The sequence below is a fragment of the Heterocephalus glaber genome, unplaced genomic scaffold, assembly GCF_053883595.1.
Source record: "Heterocephalus glaber isolate CG9 unplaced genomic scaffold, H.glaber_assembly_v1.0 deba00001778, whole genome shotgun sequence".
Classification (NCBI taxonomy): domain Eukaryota; kingdom Metazoa; phylum Chordata; class Mammalia; order Rodentia; family Bathyergidae; genus Heterocephalus; species Heterocephalus glaber.
Genome location: NW_028258465.1, coordinates 4,046,891 through 4,065,508, shown reverse-complemented (window position 1 = coordinate 4,065,508; position 18,618 = coordinate 4,046,891). Strand labels below are relative to the sequence as shown.

Sequence of the window (18,618 nt, the reverse complement as noted above, 5' to 3'; positions counted from 1 at the left end):
ATCAATTTGTATAGATCTTTTTAATGATTTTCCATTGAGTCTTTAAAAAAGCAACTGTCAGTAGCAAGCCTTGCTTGTTTTCCTATCTTACTTTATAGCACTTTATTTTCTTCTTACCATGTATATAATGAATATGTATATAATGAATCAAGAATGCAAAACTACCTGTGTTTAATGTTTCTTTCATTCACATGTTTGTTTATTCATTCAACCAGTAAACATTTATTTTGCAACTATCATGTACCAGGCACCATGGTAGGCATCCCCTTCACAGGAGACACAAATTCCTTTTTTTTGGTGTGACCACTATTTTGGGATTTCTGACACCTACAACCAAACCTAATTGTAAATAACATACCCAGCAGAGGAAAAATCAGCAAGTATATTAATGTAACTTCCAAGAGATAAAATATACTTAGCCAAACAACAGCTACTTTGCCCAAAGTACAAATTTTAACAATATTTTTTACCCATCAAACTATAAAAGTCACAATGCTAATAGTGTCACAGGGACATTCAGAGTGTGAGTGAGGAGCAGCCCTGCCTGCCATGTCCTTGCTTGGTTGTTCACTAGCTGTTCAGCTGGCTTTACCGTAGCTCCTTGTGCTGGATTCATCATAGAACAAGGGAAATAATGGCCCATGGTTTTTTAAGTTGTGAGCCTGATGAGAAGATCCAGTGTCAGCATGATGTTCGGCATCTGTAAGTACAGCGATATGATGTAAAGTTAGGCTTAAAACAGACAACAGGGCTGGGGATTTAGCTCAGTGGTTTTGCCACCTGCTGCCCAAGTGCAAGGACCCGAGTTTGATCCCCGGTACCAAAAAATCCCCCAAACAAACAGACAATGAAACAAGGCCCACTGCAACTCTGAAATGAAACAGCTTTTGGGGAAAATAGTTTGGGAGTATAAATGGCTTTTTAAATGCTCATAACACTTGAACGTTAGTTCCCCCTCTAGGATTCCAGTCTGATAAGGAACCAGAAATGAATGCAAAGGTTTGTTCCAAAGGATGTTCCCCAAAGCGTTATTAATAATAGTGGAAAATGAAGCAACCTAAACAATAGAAGATTAACATATTTAATTCATTGTAATGCACTCAGATTATTTCTCCATGAAAAATAATCTTTTTATGCAAGCAGAAAATGAAAATGAGTTTTAAAATCATCAGACATACCTCCTTGGGCCAACACGTCAGCACTGGCAGAAATTGATAAGAGCACAATGTTAGGAATTCGTTCAGCCGCGAGTAAGCTTGGAAGTGCGGAACATGTCTGTGCTTTCTCTGCTATCTCGATCCAAATACCTCTCATCCCAGGGCCCTGGGTGCCCTCTTCCCATCGAGACAACACCCCAGAAAGTGGCCCGATCCAAGACTTCATCGTCCAGCACCATAATGCAGGACTTTATCTGGTGAGATGGTAAGAGCCTTAAGGATGCCACTCTCCTCTCATCCGAGGATTCCTCTTCTAGAGCACATTAGAAGAAAATATTCAAGACAGGGATTTTGCATATTTATTACATAGAGCAGAAAAATCCCAAATTCCTAATAATAGATCACTCGTTAAAAAGTGAGAGAAGACTAATACGTTCACTGGAGTTGTTAGTAATGGGACATCATTTATGCTATTCGTGTCAAGCAAGAAATTAGGGTCCAAAGTCTGATAGGTTGTTTAGTCTCAACTGTGTGTGGGAAAGGATGAACAAAAATGCTTAAAGGAAAAAACCTTCTGCAAGCAATTATCATGCCTATACAGTTTTCTGTCATTTTCTATCAAAGCATAACTGGTGTGAATCAATTAAGGAAAATATTTAAGGAGAGAGAGAGAGAAAGAAAGAGTAGGAAAATCTTAGTAGAAATAGTTTTCCAATTTCTTCTTTATACTTTCCTGTATTTTCTAGATGTTTTGCAATAAGCATGAGTTAAAGCAATAAGCATTAGTTAAAGATGTAGTAACCACACCTGGAGGTGCTTTCTGCCTGCTGTGGCAGCTGACTGCACTGCCGTCCCGGGGTCTATGGGGTCGGCAGGGTCTGTAGGGTCTGTAGGGTCTACTCACAGGGCTGTGGCCCGGCTGGCTGAGGGCTGTGGGAGCAGCCAGGGGACTAGGTCCTCGACGCTTAAACCCTTCCCTCAGGAATGCAGTATTTTTATGGCATCATTCCCTCTACTTAGAAGACAAAAATAATTTTGTAGATACCTAGAACACAAGCAACCCAGAAGGCTGAGAAGGACGAAGGGGAGTGCAGGTTTGTAGCCAATACTGAGCGTAACATGGATTGTTTTCCGATGTTACTGCAGTGTTGCTAGAGAATGCTGGAGAAGAACTAGACCCTATCTTGGAGCCTCTTCTCCTGAAGCAGACCTTCAAGCAGGGCAGGAGTCTGTGCATCCGGCTTGGGGACTCCGTCATCGAGTACGCCCCCGACTTCCGCTTCTACATCACCACCAAGCTGAGGAACCCTCACTACCTTCCTGAAACGTCAGTCAAGGTCGGTACTCGGATGTTTCTCGTCAGATTTTACAATTACTGATTATATTTGCCTCCCGAGTCATGAGAGGAACAGGCCTTCCTAAGAAAATTGGATTTGGTCCCTCTTTGCATTTCCTGACAGGGCTGCAATAATCTCCAAAGGTTGCTTTTGTGTGCGTGTGAGTAATAAGGGGCCTTCGGTATGCTGGGAAAAAGACCATCCGAATCTAATTTCTACAACTGATGTCATTCTGAGATTTTCATTGTTAGAAGTAGATGACTTATTCACATTCTTTCTTTGTAATAAACGATAATATGCTAATTACTGGAATTCAGCAACGGAACTTCATTCTTTCTCATACTTTGGTTGTGTTATCTGCTTTTATAGAATTACTCAAAAGAACTGTTTTTAATCACTGTTCTTTCAAAACACTAAAAATTCCTTTGAAGAATAAAGTTAGCTTAAAGTTTTTGTCCTTGACGTGGGTGACTTGAGATGTTGATCCACAGCTGAGTTGCAGGTTTAAGACGACATCTTTTTTCTGGGTTTTATTCCCGATTCATAGCCCTGGTCAGTACTCAGTAAATATGGGGTGTGTGAACTGGGTGAAGGTTGGGTTACAGGAAGTACTGACTGAGACTTTGAAAGTTACATTAGAGGAAAAATTTACCAGTGAGTTAAATGCTCTCCATCATGGGAAATATTGAAGCAAACACAGGTGCCTCTCTGTTGAGAGGCAGAGCACCAGGTTGTGTAACCCACTCCTTCCGAGGTGAATGCACTCTGTGAACACAAACAGCACTGGGTGTGCAGTGGGCCTGGTGCAAAGGGACAAGTGAGGGGAGCTACAGGGAGCCTGAGCTCAAGCTGAGACACACTGGGAGATCCAGGATGCCAGGAAGCCGGGGGGAGATGAGGACCCTCGCTCTGAATTTGAAAACAGAAAATTCTCAACCACTGTGTTTAAGTAATGAAATGCAGTCTGGTGTCTGAACACCTAAAGAATGTCTGTCATCTATCCCTGAGAAGAGGGACTTCCCGTGTCCCTAACAGCAGCGATGTGAACTCCAGTGTGGCCGCTCACCAGGTGGAGGGTTGAGGCCTTTTACCTCTCTGTGCCCGATTGCCTCACCTGTAAAGTGGGGACGTTAACGGTCGTCTCCAAGAGCGATGAGAAGGCTGCGACATGCTAGGAGGAGAGCTAGGGTTCAGTGTAGTGAGTGTTATTATTATTGTGTGACTTTAAAGATAAATGAAAAAGAATGAAGCATAAGAGGAAATGACAAAGTCCCAAGGCTGTGTTTGGAAAAAATTTATTAAATAAATAACAGAACACCACACATAACAGAAACAATCCTTTGTTCAGTAAGAACGGGTGATGGTCCAAGTCGTAAAGTGCTGAGGAGAGAAACTGATCTCTGATTCAGTATTGAAATCCATGTGATCCCTGCAGTATCTATGGCTTCATTATTTTTAATTGCTGGGATTGATTGAACAGGGATTAGAAAACAGAGTGAGGCAGTTACTTGGTCTCATTTACAAATTAGAATACTTCCTCTTGATCCTACTTTTTAGGGTCTTTTATGTTCCTTTTGCTTTCTAAAGCACCCAGGGGTGGTGTCATGCTGCTATAATCCTTTGGAGTCTAAATGAAAAAATTATGACACTGTATTCCTATGATTTTAAGTGTTTATCCATGAATAAATGGCTACATTGGCAAAATCCTGAGTTCAAAAGATATGACATTAATAGAATAGGAATGAATGGCTTCTCCAGTGTGAATGTAGTGAAAAAAGTTATAACACGCGCATCTTGCTGCCACTGTGCTGACAGCTTTTGGATTGAAGCACACATCACCTGTGCACTCAGTCTCTGAGGCCCCAGGTGAGGTGTAAATGATGATTTTTCCCTAAATAAATGCCACAGCAGTAGAGAACTGTATCATACGTAATGAGTTTTCCAAATTGCTCAATTTCAAAAACTGCTTATTATCTCATTTAAATTTTATGTCCACGTAGTCTATACTCAGTGGCCTCTGAGGCCTGCCTAGAGAAGATGAGGGGAAGTTCAGTCAGTCTACACCCGCCCAAGCAGTGCCCGGGTCTGGCTGAGAGAAGGGATTCATCTTTCTAGGGCTACTGCAGGATGCTGTTCTATACTTACCGACCCCAGAAAGGAAATTTTTTCACCAAAAAACAAGATTACTCTGTCATCTCAGAGGGAGGATTCTCTCACATGGCAAGGCAAGAAAACACAGCATCTCCTGGCCAGGAGCCAGAAGTGGGTCACCATGCATGGAAAGACAGAAACCAAAACCCAGACAGAACGTGGGGACAGACGTGCCCGCTCTCAGTGTGTGGACAGAAAACCTTTGTGCCCTGGCTATGCCAGCAGTTTACAAACTAGGCAAAACCACCTACAGTGCTGAAGAACTCACTGAGATTTTTTTAAAAACAACGTCTCTACCTCTTCTGTTTTTTTAAACATCTCCTACTCCTGGGGAAGCGTTGCCCGCCCTCAGTGGTGGCTGCCTCTGAGGTGTAGTTTGTATGTGACACAGGCGGAGGTGAAGAGGGTTGCTCTATCCCTGAGCTGCTCGGCTGGGTCCTGCCTGGTGTGGGGCTGAGTCTGATCCTCACAGCACGCTTCCTAGGCCAGCGGAGTCCTTGGAGGGACAACACGCAAAGAGAGTGGCCCCTGTGCTAGGCACAGACCCTTTTGGTGAGTGCGTGTGGTACCTGTGGTTGGTTATAGCCTGCCACATGCCAGTGGTTTGCCCCTTGGGTGTTTTCGTTTGCTTTTCTACTGATTCTGTTTAAAAGTTCTAATTTTTGAAAGATCTCAGTATACCAAAATGGTAATTTTCAGTGCCTACAGTCCAGGTAAAGTGTGCTGTTGAGTGTCTGGGAAGCTTTAGGGCGAGGTGCTCACTGGTGCACAGTGCAAGGAGCTGTCCCCTGGCTTGGGAAGGGACTTCCTGTGAGGGAGGGACTTCCTGTGAAGAAAGCTCCTTCCGGTAGGGAAACGATGAGACCTAGAGTAGCAGTGAGTTGCTGCTGATGGTTTATGGTAATTGCTGAAATTTTTGTAGTGTTTTCAAGAGTGAGGCAGCATTTCTGATGACATGGATGTTGAATTCTCAGATATGTGTGATCGATAGATGACGTTTCCTTCACTCATCCACAGCCTATGAAGAATAGCCTTGTGTGCACCCCTGTGCTCTGGAGATGGGTCTGTGAACTGCCCAGATTCTAACTGGCTTGCTCTGCTCCTTCACCTTTGCCTGTGCTGTTCCCCAGGAACGATCATTCTCAGCCCCAGCTGCACACTCAGATCCCCTGACAGCTTTTACGGTCCCCACCTCCCTGCCCCACTCCAGACCAGTTAAATCAGGCTCTGGACACCACAGTTTCTCAGCTCTCCAGGAGATTCCGGGGCAGCCAAGGCTGGAAGATCCAGGCCTCCACTGCCCCCTCCTCCCTATGGCTCCACTGGCCATCCTGTGAGCATCAGCCCTGGCATCCTTTCCTTGGCTTCCTGGCCTGGGCTAGAAGCCCTTCCACTGCACTCCTGTAGACCTCCTGTTTCACAGTCAGTGTCCTGACCCCATCACCTGTGGTCTGCACTTCATTTACCCATTGCTTTGTGCCAGACAACAGAGCAGAGAGGACAAAAAGTTATTTTCACTTTGGTCTGGGAGAGACGTGAGTAAACCAGGGCTGCCCCGGTATGTGTGTGCTCTAAGGAGTGGGGACCCCACGATTCAGAAGAACAGGAAGGCCCTGGGTAACAGACTGCACCTCGGCACCTGGGCAGGAATGGTTCTACTGAGGACGTGGGAGGGGTGAGGAAGCAGGCCAAACCTTTAGTTAGTGTGTGTGGGCTTCCACAGTCAGTTCCGTGTAGCTAAAACAAAAGGGACTGCAGGGACTGGCTTGGAAAGTTTGAGACACAGATGTGGACCTTTCCTGGAGACCCTGGCCGGGGGAAGCCAGACAGATGCGAGTCAGTATAGCAAGGGCTCCAGTGGAAGCCGAGTTCAAGCCAAGCTCAAGAAGTTCAAGCTGGCTGGGATTCTGTGGTGCCTCAGCCAGGAAGTTCTGTGGTTTATTGCTGAGGGTATTGAGGGGTCCACAGAGGGAGGAAGGGAGTAAATCGGAGAGGGCTGAGCAAGAAACAGGGTGGAGGCAGAAAGCATCGATAAACAGTGATTTTGATCAGTGTAGCTGTGAGCATGAAGACATTATTCCCTGGCTGGAAGAGTCGTGGGAGCAACAGACAGCTTGGCTGTTCCTTGCTTTTTAAAAAGAGAGACTGGAACACATTTACCTATCTATGGGAAAGAACAGAAGAGGGAGAATTTTAAGATGTGAGTGACCAAGAGAGATCTGCTTGTAGGAGCAGTTAGGTCACTGGATGAAGCCAGCATCAGCAGACAGCTTCCTGATGGACACCATGAAGGTGCCAGTTTCTTAGTACACAGTAGTGGCTGATCATCATATTCTAAAGCACTCCACGCGTGACAAGGACTCAGCATTCTTTTCCTCATCGCTCACTTTGTAAGATTTCCTTTATTTGGACACTACTAGGATTCTTAAAATGTAAACTAGCTGGTCCGGCCAATATGAAGGATTGCTTTAAACTTGATTCTTATTGATTTCATCATTAGGAATTTTCAGTTGGATCATTTTGAAATGAGAATAGATTGATCACCAGACAAATCCTTTGATGTATTACAATTCCAACTGTGACAAACTTTTGTGGGTTTTTAATCCAACAGTCATGCTCTCCTGTGTCTTTGATTATAACTTCCAGCCTCCTGGAGTTCCACTTTCATGCATACGACTGCCATAGGTAGCCTTTCTTTTAGGGTTAGAACTGGATGTATTTTAAGAATATATTCTTTACTTCAGGTAACATTATTAAACTTCATGATCACCCTGGAAGGCATGCAAGACCAGCTTCTGGGAATCGTGGTGGCGCGAGAGAGGCCAGACCTTGAAGAAGAAAAGCAAACGCTGATCTTACAAGGAGCTGAAAACAAAAGGTTTTAAATGTCATAAAACACAGAATTATTTTTGTTTGTTTTGAGATCACTTAGAATGGATTAAAGTACATTCTAAAGATCAATTTTATTAGATTTAATTGGTATACCAAATGGGAGAATTCTAAACATAAGAAATTACAATGCCTCTATGTTAAGGAAAATTGGATTACTGGGTGTGTTTTTATGTGAAAGTTCTTAGACACTGGGAGAACTAGAAGACCTGCCACAGGTCAAGGCAATGTATTTTCAACTCTTTAACAGTTTTAGCACAAAACTTGGGGAGCTTTCCGGTTTTTGCTGGAGCATGGTATGAATGACCATGTTGCATCCCACTGTAAGATTTCAGAAAACAAATGGAGTGGCAGCTACTTCCTGCTCACTCCGAGGCAGTCGGTTGGCCACCATATTTCTCTCTAGGGACCACATAAATGGTTGCAAGGGCGGGGACCGGAGCAGAAGGCCCATCTCTGTGACATTTGCCGTGATAAGACGTCAATTATATGACACCACCACTGCAGCTGTTAGTCACAAAGTGATACATTTTTTAGGTTACAAGCCCTGTGTTCCTTATAAAAGAATGTTTACATGAAGTGATTCTAAACAATTTCCCTTTCTCCTGAAAAATGTGTGTTTTATTTCAGGCAGTTAAAAGAAATAGAAGACAAGATTTTAGAAGTTCTTTCATCTTCAGAAGGCAATATATTAGAAGATGAAACTGCTATTAAGATATTATCTTCCTCCAAGGCCTTGGCTAATGAGATTTTGCAAAAGCAGGAAGTAGCCGAAGAGACAGAGAAGAAAATTGATGCCACCCGTATGGGCTATCGGCCCATCGCCATCCACTCCTCCATCCTCTTCTTCTCTATCACTGATTTAGCCAACATTGAGCCCATGTACCAGTATTCACTCACCTGGTTTATCAACCTTTTCATCCTGTCCATTGAAAATTCAGAGAAATCAGAACACTTACCAGTAAGGTATGTAAAAGAAATATTAATTAATACTAACTAGTTCTGGTCTGAAGATTAGTCATTTCTGGCTTTCACTGTTTCAGAATGGTGTGAGCATTACAGGCACTTAACTGAAATGAACTTGATAAATCACTGTATGGAAATAAACTTATGTTAGAAATTTAACAGACATGTCCAAATTTAGCCAGTCAAGAAATTGTTTACAGAAATGCAGGATCATAATATAAGTCTAGAAAGAAGAAACATTTACCTCTATTTATCATCAAAAATATATTGATTGAAAGTGTAGAAATAGTAGTCAATACCCCCAAAAGAGATGACTTGTACTCTTGAGTTTGCCTTCTCAAAATTGCATCCTTCACATTTAGATACATACATAAAATTTGTCAGGTATGAGGGTTAAAAAGCCCTAAACCTCATTGTTATTATTTGTGGTAACTGAAGGTTCTTTTATGTGATTCTTGTCTACAGAAAATATGTCATTCTACTGTTGGCTATAATAATAAATGATGGAATTAAAATCTTAATAGCAAAGGAATAAAATTCATTTGATTTGTTATCAGTGAGATAATTTTTTATTTTTGTATTAAAACAAGTTTTTCATAGTGTCCAACATGAAATTGCTTTTTGAATAAAAATCGTAATAATTGCAACTTTTGCCCTTTATAAACTTCTTCATCATTACACTTCAGTTTCTTCACTATCTATACTCAATCGAGGAAATTCAAATGAGTAGTCATCACTCACATTTCAGAATTGTTTTTAGAAAATTCGTAATGCTAATATCACTAAAATCTGAATTGAATTCCTTTCATTGTCAAGGTGGAGAACTGAAATTTTTGAGTATTCTTAGACTGAGCATTGTTTTTGTTCATATCGTTCATTATTTTGTAAGCTTGAATATTAGACTAATAGAAGTACACATGTGATATTTTGGGCTAGCAAAAGTGATTTGAGGTATCCATCCACGATAAAGGGAAGAGAAAGAAAGGGGATAAATTAAGCTCCTAGCACTCATTCCAGTGCTGATTGCATTGTAGCAAATGATGTTCTGCTTTTATCACAGTTTTTAATTTCAACCTCGGTTCAAACAATAACCGCCAGAATGTTATTCTCCCACTAATTTTAAATCCACGCTATTTGCTGGGCTCTGGAGAAGAAAATTTCTTAAAGACATATTTTTTGTGTGAGATTTAAAAGACAGAACAATTCCATTCTTTAAACATAACTCTTGATCATTCACTTTCTCTTGTTATACCAAATTAGAACTCATCCAAGAGAGGGCTTCTATTTCTTCACAACTGTGGTGCAGAGCCCTGTGTTGGTCATGTTCCCATTGCTAGGACAAAATACCCAACACTTGCAACTTAAAGGAGGAGATGTCTATTTTGGGTTATGGTTTCAGTGGGTTCAGTCCATGCTCAGAGCTCCAGGGCAGGAATGGCAGGGCAGAGGGCCTGGCAGAGGAAAGCTGCTCATGTCATGCCAGCCAGGAAGCAGAGAGGGGAGGAGCGAAGTAAAAAACACACTCTTCTAGGCCATGCCCCCATGCCCCACTTCCCACCAGTCCCACCTCCTAACAGTGCGTTCAGCCATGAATTTACCAATGAATGAATCCACTGATGACTGTAGCGTCCCCATGATCCAATCAGTTTCATAAACATGATACGTTTGGGGGACATTTTAGATGTAAACCATCTTAAACCCCATACAATTTAAAGAAAATCAAATCTTTTTTTACCCATATGTGAGATTTGGATGAAATGTAGAAATCAAATATGCCTTTTCTTTGTAGTTAAAATTCCTTAATTTACAAACAGTGAGGATCATGTGTATGACTATAATAAACCTAAAGCATAATTCTGGAAACAAAGACTAGAGAAAATATGTTTTAAAGCCTTCGTGGAAGCTATTGACAGACCTACAGAAATGTGCAGAAATTGGAACCATCTCCTGGGGCATTTCTGGGAGTGCACCCAGCTCAGGACACAGACTGTCACCCACAGCCTGGGAAGGACCTTTCCTCCCCTTCTAGTCACCGACTACCTCCCAGGGGACACCTCTCTGTTTTAGAACCTCACATAAACAGGGTCCCCGGGGAGGGGGGCTCTGCTGTGTCTGGCCTTCTGCTCTCAATACCATTGTGAAACTCATGCTTATTGTTTGGGGCAGCGTAGTGCTCTGTTGCCTTTCACTCTTAAGTAGCTCTCCACTGTGTGTCTGCAGTTGGGGACATATAGTTAAAACTCACATCTTCCCCAGTGCAGGAATTCTCTCTGCAAGGGCAGCAGAGAAAGAGCAGTTTTATTAGTGAATAAGCATTAAACCAGAAGGTGAGGTTGCAGAGGAGAAAGGACCCCCTGCCTCCAGAACAGCCCAGCAGATATGACGCTGGCCTGGCATCACCCTGGGCTCCCCCCTGACTCCACCTGCTTGGTGAGGGACCATCTGAGCTGGCAGAGCAGCTCGCGCTCCACACCCGTGTGGGAGGGGTCTGCAGCTGGGAGCGACCCTGCTGGGTGGGGGCCCTGTCGCCCTTGTCCTTTGCACGGCAAAGAGTCAGAAAGACACTGCTGGGTCCCGACACCCACGGAGGCCTGCCTAGTTTCCCAAGGATGTACAGACATTTCAACGCGAGGGAGGAGGAGGCCCCAGCAGTGGCAGTTTTGGCTTCTCTTACATAAATGCTCTCAGAAAACAGAGCGAAGGGGAGTCGTTTTCCTTACTGTCAATAGAATTAAGCTTCTTATTTTTAATCCTTCTCCTAACACTGCCCCAAAGTATTCATCCACTCTACAGTTGAGGATATTTGCTTCCAGTTTAGGGCCATTGTGAATGTTTGCTGCCTTGAACATTCCTGCCTGTGGCTTTTGTGCAGATCTGTACACATCTGTGACATGTACGCACCTGGAAGTGGACCTGATGATGACAGGGCATGTGTGTGCCCCTTCTAGTCCACACTGCCAGTTTTCCAAAGTGGCTGTGCCAAGGGAGAGTCTCTTATCCCCGCTTAGCACAGTCACGACGGGGCTGTGCTTTGTGTGTGTGTCTCACTGCCAGGCGGCTCTGTGCCCTGTGGTACATGCGTGACTGTCCCATAGGACGCCAAGGGACAGTCCCATCCAGTGGTAGGAGCTGCCCAGTGGGGCGGTCATGCATGCACCACCAGTGGTTCAAGCCGGGGGTGATGTGTTAATCTTTTTTTTCCAGTGAAATAAGAGTTTCCAATTAAGGATCCAGCTGCCAGATCAAAAATTTGAAAATATTTGTTCTCGTTGGAATGAGAACAAATGGTTTGTTTACCTGCCAATCACTGATAAACATCAGATAACTGCTGGGCCCAGTTTTTGGACTATAACGAAACCCAAAGTGGAGAAATCACATGACTATTAATACTAGCCTGCCCAAGTTAGAACCTTAACATTGGTCTAAATTGTTTCTCATTTCCTTTTGCTCAGTTATATAAATGTGTTTCATTATTTGTCTTCTGATGAGTGTTATTAATAGTCATTATTTCAGTATATGACACTAAGGATATGTTATGTTATGACTGCTGTGGTAGATACTGTGAATTGCCATACTAATTTGTATTATGTTAATCATAAAATTAAATACATTAGAATTTATGTAACAGAATAAATAAGTGGAGCAAGAAAAATAAAATATAGATAAGCACAGAAACAAAAATCTAAGATATGGTTTTGTTACAGAAGCCAAATTGAAATCTATGTTCGTGTGAATGTGCATGTATGTATAAATATATACACACACGCAGGTTTTTCTTTCCCTTCCATTTCTGTCAAGACCATTTTCTTCTGTTATTAAATACTCTTCCAAAACTTTTTAAATAGTTACACAATATTACCATTCTGTGAATACTGCATAATTTTATTTTTTAAGATTTACAGTCTCCAGGCTTTGTATTAAAAATATTGCTGCAATAAATATAAATAGCCATGTCATTCAGTATTTCCTTAGGCTAACTCCCAAAATTAGGATAGAGGTGTTTGTTTCTTTCAGAAACCATACATTCCTTTCAAATACAAACATAAATTCAAATACAAAACTCCATCAGAGGAGCATCAATGATCTTGTATCACTCTATCACTCACCAGCACTGAGTGATAATTTTTAATCCTTTTTCCCACCAGAATGTTATTAAAATATCATATTTTAATCTACATTTTATCACTAGTGATATTGAACTTGAACTTCTAATATGACCCTTGTAAAAAAAAATCTTCCCTTTGATTTTTCTATCTACGAGAGTAAATTTGTCTTGGAATGCAGAGAATTTTATTTTAGAGACTAAGTCTGAGTATTAATTATACTGTGGTAGGTGAGACAATTAAACACCACGTGTGATAAGAACGGTAGCAGGAATAGTGTGGTTATTTTAAATCTTCTAAGAATTTAACCGTGTTTCAGCAACCGTTTGCAAGGCCTTCTCTACCAAACCCTTTCTCAGAGTTCTCACCTGGGTTCAAGGTCCGTTCATGCATCCTTGCTCTCTCTGGGAATACTGGCAGGGGTGACACAGTTCAAGAAACAGCCAGTAAAGAAAAAAGGGGGACAAAAGACAGCTAGGAAGAGCAGCAGTCTGGAAACAACTCCTATCTGGTCGTCGCAGTAGATTTTTTTTCTAAATGTTAAGAAACACTGGTATAATTTTGCTTAATCATAGCCAAACTATGTTGAGTTTTCCTTAAGATAAATTGAACTGCTTCGTAAGTTTGGGACATTCATCTATGTCAGTTATTAGCTCTCTGTGTATTTCAGTCAGCTGTTCTTTTCTATTATAATTTTTCTAGTCTACGTAATGAAAGTATTTCTAAATTTTGATTTCAATAATTTTTCCTGTGACAAGTTAAAATGCACAAACCATGATATTGATGTTAAGAGTGGTTGTGAATACAGATTGTCCCTGTAGCACCTACTAGAAAGTTGTTAGTTGGAAATACTGTATTATGTACACTTCCAGGGTCGGTCTCGGCGACTAATAAAAATGTAATATAATCAAGTTGTGATATCTCCAGCTTTTCTGGATTTACAAGTAGAGTAGCACAGGATGAAATTTGCTGTTAATTTAATAAAGGAGTTATTAATTTTAGTGTGCTCATTTACTATATAATGTAAAATATTTGGAAGTATTTCTGAAATAAACCGGTCAAATTTTACCCCTGGAAATGCTTTGTAGTTAAAAATAGCCCACAGATCATTCCGTGTAGTAGGTTAACACGCCATACAGTGACTTTTTTCCAAAAGGAAGATAAAACTTTTTAGAAGAATAGCCAACAGGAAAATGTCGTTCTAATGAAATGTCTCTACATTGAGTAGCTCTCAGCTGGGCCCACGGGGTTATAAAGATCTTTGATTGTTTGACAAGTAATTGACCAGGAAGCTTATTAGAAAAATATAGGTCTACGTGATTTATAATGGATTTTCTTAAGAACATGTTTCTTTCTATGGACATATTTCTGTTACTCACTTTTCTTTCTGTTTCCGCCCAGGCTTCAGATCCTCCGCGATCACTTTACCTACTCCCTGTACGTCAACGTCTGCCGCTCACTCTTCGAAAAGGACAAACTGCTCTTCTCCTTCTGTCTGACTGTGAATCTTCTCATCCACAACCGTGTGGTCTGTATGTCTCTGTTTATAAGGCCAAAAACACCATCATGCTAGTGTTGATTTGTTAACTTACTCATTTGCATGGGAATATATATAAAAAGGTTGCAAACAGTTAAACAATGATACTAAGGATTAGTTAAGGCAAGGCATGACAACAAGACCAAGTTTCACAGAAGTAAAATATAAATTAAGCACAGAGTTTATTACGTTAGTGGCCCTTAAATTTGATTTAGTTTAAAAGAAACGTGTTTTCATTAGAACCCCATATAGCATAAAATTTACTAAATATACATTTTTACCAGGTAATTGCTTAGATGGTTATGTTTTTAAGAACTTGTTAAGTTAATCAATCAGATCCAACAATTTGGGCTTAACGATATCTTATGTAAATTTTTGTTGTATTTTATTTTTTGTTTTGTTTTGTTTTTTGGTACTGGGGATCGAACCCAGGTCCTTGTGCTTGCAGGGCAGGTGGCGGAACCACTGAGCTAAATCCCCGGCCCTGTTGTATTTTAAATTTAAAATACAGGAAGCACTTTAAGAATTGAAGAGAAGTATTGTGTAAAGTCACTATTTTATACACTTACGTGTTTCAGATTTATTGATTTCACATGGCAAGGTATTAGTTGAATTCTGAGAGAATAAAGGATTTATTCTTTGCATTTTTTGCAAAAGTTTCATATAATTAGGGCTGGGGATTTAGCTCAGTGGTTCTGGTGCCTGCCTCGCAAGCACAAGGTCCCAAGTTTGATCCCTGGTACCAAAAAACAAAAAACAAAAAAACAAAAGTTTCATATAATCATTTTATTTTTTGGAAAATGACTGAAAACATGGCAGAGTAATGGTTGTCTGTCTTTCTACAATTTCTCAAGTCAACAGAACTCTAAGTGATTATTTTGAAGAGCAGATATTCAAATAGCATATATCCAGATTTTCGTGTTTAATCTGGTAATTCTGGAGTAAAATGATAAAAAAAGCCATTATTTAAAATGTAACTCTTGAAAACTGGATATAATGGACATTTTAGTTTCATATAGGTAAATACTGAACTGTATCAGTGACAGAATTTCAGAGACCATATCCGACACTTGCAAATCATCACAGAGCTAACTCTTAAAATGTTGTAAACTCATTTATAATGAACCCATTTCTGATTCCTCGTGCCGTCTTGTTTTCCCAAGGTCAATAAAGCTGAGTGGAGATTTCTGCTGACTGGTGGCATTGGGCTGGATAATCCTTATGCCAATCCTTGTACATGGCTTCCTCAAAAATCCTGGGATGAGATCTGTCGATTAGATGACTTGCCTGCCTTCAGAAGCATTCGTAAGGAATTTATGCACTTGAAGGATGGATGGAAAAAAGTATATGATAGTTTGGTATGTTTTAACCTCTTGCTTATTCCAAAGTCTTTAAATACATAAAATAATGTTATATATTGATATTTGCATAAAAACAAGATTTAAATAAGTTTTAAGCAACCAGCCAGATATTAAAATACCCATTTTGGTTTCTGTTATTCCCACCTTCTAAGTCTGTGGCTCTATTTAAACTTCCACTCAGCTTGATGTGGTGGGGCACACCTGTAACCCCAGCACTTGGGAGACTAAAGCAGGAGGATCACCATGAGTTGGAGACCAGCCTGGACTACATAGTGAGTTCAAGGCACAGAACAACCCAACAAAACAAAAAAACTTTCACTCAGACTCCTTGGAATGTATAGAGATGCAGAGGAACTTGTTGAATTTCTCTGCCAGGGTTTTATTCATTACCAGTTTAGATTTTGACAGTCACGGTATCAGATGAGTTAAGATTTTATCAAAGGGCTGTTCGGATTTTCTGAATGCAGGATACAAGCTAATACATATTTGGGGGTCTTGTGGAAAATGAAAAGCTAGTAGTTCAAAACACCTTTCACACCCTGGTCTTGCTCACTGGGGAAAATTCGAGTTGGAGTTGACAAATGCAGTGATCCTCACCGGCTCCCTTCTGGGACCTATGTGCAGCAATTGCTGCCTTCTTTCAGATTTTCTTTAGCATGGGGATAAATAATCTTTTCCACTTCTCACTTAGTTTTTTTCTGCTCCTTTTTTTTTTCTTTTCCTGCTGTTTTGACCTTTTACTTTCCTTGGGTATAATCTGCATGAGCTCTGTGGAAACTTGGGGAAGAGAAAGGCCCAGAGAGGTGGAAAGCATTTGTTACTGGGTTCACCTGTGTTTTATTTGGTTGCCTGTTGTAGTTGATAATGAGGTTGTGTCTGTACAGGAAGTCACATAGTTGGTATGGATGGATTGCTTTTGATTGCACCTTACTAGTCAGGAAAGTAATGATTCCTAGACTTCTGAGTGTTTCTTTCTAATTGAAAGTGGACATTTTACTCACTGTGCTGACACATGGAGATTTCTGAGTACCCACTTCCCCTGGAGCTTCAGAGGTACACATGTTGACATCAACATGCTGGGTTTTGATTTCTTCAGGATGTTTGGAATTTTCTTACCATTATTTATTTTTCACCTTTAACAATAAAATTCATGCAAACATATGTGATTTCAGTTACTTATTATATGTTCTCTTTAAGAATTGTTTTATATGTCAAAATGTACTGTTCTTTTCAGACATAATCTCTAACATTAAATTATATGCACTGTAATCTTAGGAGCCACACCACGAGGTTTTCCCAGAAGACTGGGAAAATAAAGCAAATGAATTTCAGAGGATGCTTATCATTCGTTGCTTGAGGCCAGACAAGGTAAGGGTGGGCCTTGGGAAGCTGCCCCCACTTCCTTCCCCCTCTCTGCACGGTCCAGTCATGTGTCGGCTCCTCAGGAATCACAGGGCAGGGCCATCTGCAGGAACAACCCCACTTGCTTCTAGTTAGCCCTTTTTCTAAAAGTTCCTGTGCTTATTAAAGCCATTCTAAATTAGCAAACAGTCAGATATACTTGTTTTAGTTTTATTTATTTTATGACTCTTCTTTATTACCCATCTGCCCAGGTATCCAGGTAACCATGCATCTACCTATTTACCTACTTGCCTGCCTACCTCCCTAGTTACCCACTTACTTATCTACTTACCTACCTACCTACCCACCTACCCATCCACCCATCTGGATATCCTTTCATGCTTTAGAAAGCAAGTAGAACACATATTGTTGAGTCATTCATCATTGCTGACAAGAAAGGAAAATATCAATGGTGGTACTTTTAACTTCTGTAAATAATAAATCATATAACCAATGAGCCAGCGGACCTGTCCTATCAGCAAATCTCTGTACTCATGGACATCACCATTTGTATTATAGTCTATATCAAATAAATACACCTAAATATATCAACTCATATCCACAGAGATATCAGTAGACTCTGAATAATATAAATAGTGCATGCCTTGGGAAAATATCCTAACTGTCCATTGTTACTATTCAAAGAAAAGTTTTACATAATTATTTCAAAATGTACTGTATTAACAATTAATTTAATGAATACAAAATACCTCCAGCCTAACCAAAAAGAAAAGCAGAACTTAAACAGTGAAAGCAATAGACTTAAAAATTCTCGCCAAGTGTGGTGGTGGACACCTGAATCCCAGCACTTGGGAGGCTGAGGCATGGGGATTACCGGGAATTCAAGGCTACCCTGGCCTACATAGGGAGGCCCTGTCTCAAAAAAAAACAAGAAAACAAAACCTTACATGCCTCAGTGATAATGTAGGGTGAGGTGCTTTTTCCTCTGAGAGTAGAGTCTGTTCCGTGAACACACCTTGCACTCTTGAGATTGGTCTTTTCCTAACTGGGCCCAAGCCTCCAGGATACACAGCCAGGTCCAGGATACTTTGAGGGTCCATGAAAGTGTTTTAATTTAAAAGCAGAAGTCTGTTCTGGGGCCAGGGATTTAGCTCAGTGGTTTCGCCGCCTGCTGCGCAAGCGCAAGGACCGGAGTTTGATCCCCGGTACCAAAAACAAACAAAAAGAATAAAGCTTCAGAAGTCTGTTCTTCAACCTGTATTACCTTTATTTTTATATATATATATATATGAATTTCAACACTAATGTTTTGTCCCCTCCTGGGTCCTGGAAGGGCCTGCGGTTGTCTAGTTTTCACTGTGAACCCCTGGGAGACATCTGCCCTTGGGAGCCTTTAAAAAACGGATTTCCACTAAAACTGCAGTGGGAAGCCTCAGAACTTTCCGCTTCAAGTATTAAAGATGGGAGAAAATGAAATGCTTCCAACTCTTGCTTAATATGGCTTTCTCTCATAAAACTGTTCCTTAAAATGTTCAGGTTTTCACCTGTCTTCTAAGCTAGACTGTTGCCCAAACACGGCTTTGGAAGCGGCACTGACCTCCTCCCCTCGATCTCTGAAACACAATCTTCGTGTTTTATATTGTTTAATTAAAAGGGATCCCCCAACCGTGTCCGGATTGTGGCAGTTTCTTTTTGTAAATATCTTCTTTCCAGTTTTATATTTTTTAAAATTTGACACTTTTGTCTGAAAATACA

General features: G+C 40.9%; 1 protein-coding gene across 7 annotated transcripts in view; it reads left to right on the top strand.

The window, feature by feature from the left end:
* The window catches only part of Dnah7 (dynein axonemal heavy chain 7), a 249,764-nt gene that overhangs the window by 174,182 nt on the left and 56,964 nt on the right, over positions 1–18,618 (top strand). For all 7 annotated transcript variants that reach the window (XM_021247724.2, XM_087202647.1, XM_004868947.4 and 4 more), the window contains 6 exons: positions 2,304–2,494; positions 7,390–7,523; positions 8,165–8,500; positions 14,005–14,131; positions 15,304–15,498; positions 16,777–16,869. In XM_021247724.2, the coding sequence (XP_021103383.2) occupies positions 2,304–2,494; positions 7,390–7,523; positions 8,165–8,500; positions 14,005–14,131; positions 15,304–15,498; positions 16,777–16,869 (1,076 nt within the window). The remainder of the gene's footprint in view (positions 1–2,303; positions 2,495–7,389; positions 7,524–8,164; positions 8,501–14,004; positions 14,132–15,303; positions 15,499–16,776; positions 16,870–18,618) is intronic.